Source organism: Rhipicephalus sanguineus, chromosome 7 (assembly GCF_013339695.2).
Source record: "Rhipicephalus sanguineus isolate Rsan-2018 chromosome 7, BIME_Rsan_1.4, whole genome shotgun sequence".
Classification (NCBI taxonomy): domain Eukaryota; kingdom Metazoa; phylum Arthropoda; class Arachnida; order Ixodida; family Ixodidae; genus Rhipicephalus; species Rhipicephalus sanguineus.
In genome coordinates, this window is record NC_051182.1 from 58,488,937 (window position 1) to 58,494,936 (window position 6,000).

The 6,000-nt window shown below is 47.2% G+C and overlaps 1 protein-coding gene across 6 annotated transcripts in view; it reads right to left on the reverse strand.

Annotated features, from left to right (window-relative positions):
- The window catches only part of LOC119399464 (NPC intracellular cholesterol transporter 2), a 110,123-nt gene that overhangs the window by 36,706 nt on the left and 67,417 nt on the right, over positions 1-6,000 (reverse strand). For 2 of the 6 annotated variants that reach the window (XM_049417715.1, XM_037666264.2), the window contains exon 2: positions 5,043-5,141. The exons of the other annotated variants lie outside the window; for them this stretch is intronic. In XM_049417715.1, coding sequence (XP_049273672.1) covers positions 5,043-5,141 — 99 coding nt within the window. The remainder of the gene's footprint in view (positions 1-5,042; positions 5,142-6,000) is intronic. 6 annotated transcript variants of the gene reach the window in all.

Consider the following 6,000-nt stretch of genomic DNA (forward strand, 5'->3'; position numbering starts at 1 on the left):
AATGTGTTGCTGGGGGCCTGTTAGTCATAACACGGCACATCGTTTGCTGCAGCGCGCGACAGATAATTAATTACAAGCTCCTCATTACCGACACAGCCTCAGTTTCGGTTTTGACAGAGCTCCAAAAACGACAAGCCGCCGAGTGCAACTGTCACCACCTAGCGAGCGAAACGCTCGGTCACGTGAGCACACAGAACAGTGACGCATTTCCGCGCGGTCTGTCGTCGTCGGGCTCATCGTCGTCTGATGGCGACGATTTTCTTGCGGCGGGGATGGAAGGAATTTTCGACGTGGCGAATCACTTCAGGTTGAGCCGCTGGCGAGGAGCGATTCGTCGGGAAAGCGCGTCAAAACAGAAATGGCGGCTACGACGTCATCATAACTTGTACCGGCTGCAACGGTTACGTAGGGGAAGTAGGGGGGTCACCTCGGGTCACCTCCGAGAGTGTCAATGCAACAGGTGCGGCCTATAATGCTAGATCGCGCTCGCGAACTTCAAAATTCATATCAAATACCTTCCCAGCTTTATTCGCTGTCGATATTTTGCAGATGGTACACGCACGTACACGGGAATCGATCCAGCAGGCTATCTCAGCCGCGAAATTTTGTGTCAGTACCCCTTTAAAGCGATAAAGACAGCATGAAACAAGATATGCCTGCCTCATCTGAACACGTTAGCCAGAACGTCAGAAGGGAAGTAGCAATTTACAAGTAGTTCTTTTGGATTTTTAAGTTACGCAGAGAAGACAATGAAATTTTGGCAGTACTCTCAAAGATATTGGCTATGCTTACATCACATGTTTTCAAAAACTCCAAGAAGCCTAAATAACGTTAACCAAGGCATAGAGGAAATGCCTGCCGAATCTTCTTTAACTGGATATATCGAGGCATGAAGCATCCCAAATAACTAAATAATGTGCTTCGAAAACTTCGGGATACACATCTTCCCAATTAACAGCAAACAGCATAAACATCTGGCATAGCACAGCGGACATAATAAGCGAACAAGCCGAGCGCGTATATATTTCTACGTCATTCACTGAAAGAGCCAGAAAAGCGTCTGAGTCACTTCAAAGGCGATAATCTTGCCACAGAGACTTGGAGTGTCATTTAGCTTCACAGTGTGGACGACTATTGCAATCCAGATTTCATTTCTTTGACATGCGTGAACAGACATGTGGAAAACCAAATTTCTTCCCTTCAATAAATACATATTTCACTTTGCTTTCGTTTCAATATCAGTGTCTTATATGGTATTTTTATTTATCTGCAATACCTGCAAGATCTGCAAAATACAGCGCATTCGCATAAGTGGAAATATGACGAAATAGCCTTGAAAAGCTTCAGTGTGAACAGCCACAGAATCCAAAAGTGAAGGGCAGAGCGACAAGATAAAACAAAGGAAACTGCTGGTCGAGTGCTGCCTGCCAAATGAAAACTTCATTGCAAGAAGGCATACTTATCGTTACGTCTATCATCTGTCACACAGTGTGCGCAAAGAGGAGCGGTAAAAAGAAAACATCAGCCGGCCATCACATCTTGAAGTACACCAGTTCCTTACCATGCGGGGGCTGCGCGACACATGTCTGCGACTGAGTGCAGATATGAGCTGCCTCGACAACTTCCCGTTGCCTCACCTCCCCCCCCCTCCCAGTTGAGGGCCAGAATGCAAATTGCAGAACCGTCCACACTCCCGGCAGTAGCGTATGTTACAGCTGCGAGCTAGCCCGTCCTACGAGGGAATCGTTGTGCTCACGCAGGCGGGCATATTATGGCAGTGCCGCATCTGTACAACGTACGCACGTTCACAGGAACCTGGCGCCTTAGCGCCCCGGAAGTGCGGCATGAGACGCAAGCGTTCGTGTGTTCGGCTAATTTTTTATTCGGGGAGAGGCCGGGGGGGGGGGGGTGTTCAACCCCTTTAGCACCTTTGTTCCACCTACCGTGTCATACAAACAACAAACCAGTTTATAACACCGAAGCGTTTCATGTTCCTGCCCACAAAGACTTCAATGACGTATTTCCGTCACAGATATGACGTTGGTGAAATATACTAAAGTGGATGAAAAGAAAAGCTAGAGGACATTTCGTTGACGCGAATTACCTGGGAATTGAGCCCACGACCTCTCGTCCATGACGATAGGTGCTGGGCGCTCTACCCACTGCGTCACCGACGCACACGTACGGGGCTCCATAAACGTGCCTTTTATCTCACGCATTGCCTCTCGCCCAGTGCTCTTGCTTTGCGAGGCTGTGTCGCCGCCTGTGAGCGGTGAAGTGAAGTGCTGCGTCATGACACTTACGAGCGCCAATAGGGAGTGCTTCAGTGATGACGGAGTTCAGGCGCCTCTATGCCAGCCAAGGAACACTGGCCGCGCTGGCATCGAGGGTGTGCCCTAGACCTTAAGTTACGTGCTTTGCCCTTTGCGTAGTGTAATCGTGTGACGGTTCGTTGTTAGAGTAGTGCAGCTTCCACATGCACCAACGGAGTTTCTCCGCGCCTACAGCTTCGACTGAGTTAGCACTGGCTGAAAGAACTGCTGCAATAAGCGCAGCAGAAAGGCAACAACATCCGCGGGCGAATTTCGCGCCTTGGCTTAATCTACTAACTCTGCCTCTCGCGTTGCTGAAGCGCTGTGCGGTATATGCATTAACACAGACGTAGGTTACCCTATTACTGGGGAGCGCAGTTTCTCTCCTCAGTTGACGCTCTGACGCTATGCATATCGAGTACCAGTGTTTATTATGTGCTTGTTAATGTCATCTTTGCCCGGAATTCACCACATGCTGTGTCCGGGACTATGTTAACTACTTCAACTACCACAAGGGGTAAATCATGATCATGCGTGTTACTCGTCGGGATCGAGATGTGCTACTAGGCGTCAACGTGTGTGCATCCACGTCAAACGGTGCTATAGCTTCCAAACACCAATGGACATTGTGCAAGCTCTCATATATGAATGCATATTAAACAGTCAACTACTGCCATGGAAATACGTTTCACTTTCGTGTTATACCGACTCCTATTGCGGAGCGATCAGCCATTTTTTTACAGCGAAAGCTGTTATGAGATCACAACATGGGCCGTTTTTGGCGCCGTAGTTGTCCGCCGCCGCCGCCGGTGTTCGTAACCACAATCGCGCGAAATAAGAAAAAAGAGGAAATACGAAAAAATTTCCAGGATGGAACGAGGTTCGAACCTGGGCCCCCCGCGTGGGAGCCCAGTATTTTACCTCAGAGCCATGCCGGAGCTTGAAACCGTTTTGCAAAAGACCCTATACAGGCTTTAGGTCGGGAAGGAACCACATTAACATATGTAATGTAGCGTGGTAGAAGTGTAAAATAACAACCAAGTGTCGCACAAGGCGAATTCTGTAACCAGGCGTCACACAATGCGAATTGCGCAACGAGTGGGTTGTTGTATGCTTCCAACCCATTACAAAGGGCTCTGCCATAACTCTTCATCGTCATCAGCCGCAGCATCAACAAAGTGCGCATAATGCCTTACAGGTGTTTAGCAGATACCGCGGTTTTCCTCAGAATGACGAAAAATTGCATAGTGGCTGCTTGCCTACTTCACAAAAATTATGATGATTTATAGCGGAGTGGGTTCCTCGCAAGTGCAGTTCTATTGGTTGCCAAGGAAGCCCATAAAGCTCCCATGATCCATTTCCTCAGGGTCTCAATGATGTTAATTCCCTCTCTCTATCGTTTTCTCATGTTAGCGTATGGTATAAAGCGTGGTGGGAGAGTGAAATAACGACCGGGCATCACACAATGCGAATTACGGAACTAGTGGGTCCTTTAAAGCTTCCAACCCATTACAAAAGCTCAGTCATAATTTTTCATCATCATCAGCCGTCGCATCAAGAAACTGCACATAATGCCTTAGAGATGGTACCTCGCTTCTCCCCAGAATGACGAGTAATGTTGTGGTGGGTGCTTCCCAACTTCACAAAAATTACGATTTGTGGCGTAGTGGGTACGTTGCTAGTGTACTTGTATTAGTAGGCACAAGAGAGTTTATCGGGCTCTTGAAATGCCGCTCTTCGAGCTTTCGCTGTGACTGCGCTGCGCTTTCCGCGCAGGCCTGGCTTTTTTTTATGTTGGTGCAGCCATACAATGTTTCCTATTAAGACATACTTAGATCGCCTCATAGTTCGTGCGTGTTTGTATGTTTGTGTATATGTGTACACATACAAATTGTTAAGCTTTCTGGGGTTTTTGAACCCTCCAACACCAGCCCTCTGGCTACGTCAATGTTTAGAGCCCCCTTTCTGGGCACTATAGGCTTTCTTGAGATTTGTCCTTCGATCTTGGCCCAAAGGCGCCATGCACGTAGCGCCTTCTTTCACCTAAGGTATCATACGAACAATAACCCTGTTTTTTAACTTGATGCATTCATAGAATGCCTCCTATTAAGACATGCTTACCTCGCGTCGCAGACTTCACTCAACGCCTTCAGAAACATCATTGATGCTGAAAAACGTCGAAGTCCAACATATGCCGTTACCCACTTTATCTCTACCCAAGGGGAGAAATTCGGCCTTGTTGGTAAGACATTAGGAAAACTTTTTCAGCGCAAAATAACACAGGGACGAGAAGGGAGGACACAACACGTGCGCTAACTTTCAACAAAAGTTGAAAGTTAGCGCACGTGTTGTGTCCTCCCTTCTCGTCCCTGTGTTATTTTGCGCTGAAAAAGTTTTCCTAATTATCTCTACCCATCGGAACACAAGCGAAACTGCAATTCTTTTCGATAAACTAGTTTTTTGCACGATTACCAACCAAATGGCCACCCTTACGTCATGAATGCACCCCTGAAACGGCGGGGCGCCCTCTGCTTTGCTCTGAAGCAAAGCACAAATTGCTTTGCTTTCCTCCTTCGACACCCCGGCATGCAAAATACAAAGCAATCATTTTAGGCATGTACACATGACACTGCACCATACTCGCCTATTGAATTATAGCAAAAACATTGTATAAGGAATCGTGGTGACCACCAATTTCTGGATGTTCTTAGAGAATAGCGTGTTCCTCACCAGGAGTAAAGTCCACTTCTATGCCGACACTCTTTCCTCTCTCAAAGTTGCAGGGCAACTGTGGGCACGGGTTCACTCGCACTTCCTTGAAGTCACCTCCTGTAGAAAATTGAGAAAACATGACACTTGTAAAAGCTAGCGCGACAACAAGCAGCATCGACAAAATGTACGACAAGAAAACAGAATAGTTATACACTTATAGCAACTACCGCGACGTCTACAGACTAATGCGTAACAGTGGTTCCGCAATCCGCCTCTCTAATTTTCCTCTGCTGCCCTCTGTCGTTTTGGTAGGGGAGGAGAAAACCGGTATTGCTAGACACAAAACCTCTAGGATGAAGAGACATTTCCTGAGTTTTCCGCTAGGCGAAGGGCGCATGCACCGTGGCATCGTGAAAAAGGCGGATTCTGCCAAAGAGCGGCGCACCAGCAAAATTCCGCAATTTTTTTTTTCACAAATATTCCAATGTATGGATGGATGAAAAAAATCCGGCAGACCCTACGCACTGTGGGAATCGATGTAATGCGAAGCAGCCAGCAAAGCGCTGCTTACATCGCCTTTTTCTTGTCTTTGAGGCAAATAAAGTCATTCATGACATGGCATCTAGTTCATTATATATCGCACATTTTACATTCATGCATGCGTGGAAAATCTTGTATGTACCACGCTAATGAAACGTAATGCATAACCTGTCATTTATGTTCATCACGCACTCGTGTCCTGCCATACCAATTTTGGTATATATCCAGTTAACCAAACGGCCGGAAACGCACCATGACAGTGGCATGTAAATCCTACGGTACATGACATGCATGTCGTGATTCGCATGTTGGGACCTGTCATTTATGTCCATCATACAGTCACGTCGAGCAATACCGAATTTGGTAAATGTCGAGCCAGCGAAACTGGCGCGACCGCACCATGAGCGTGGCATGTAACTCATGCCGTACATGACAA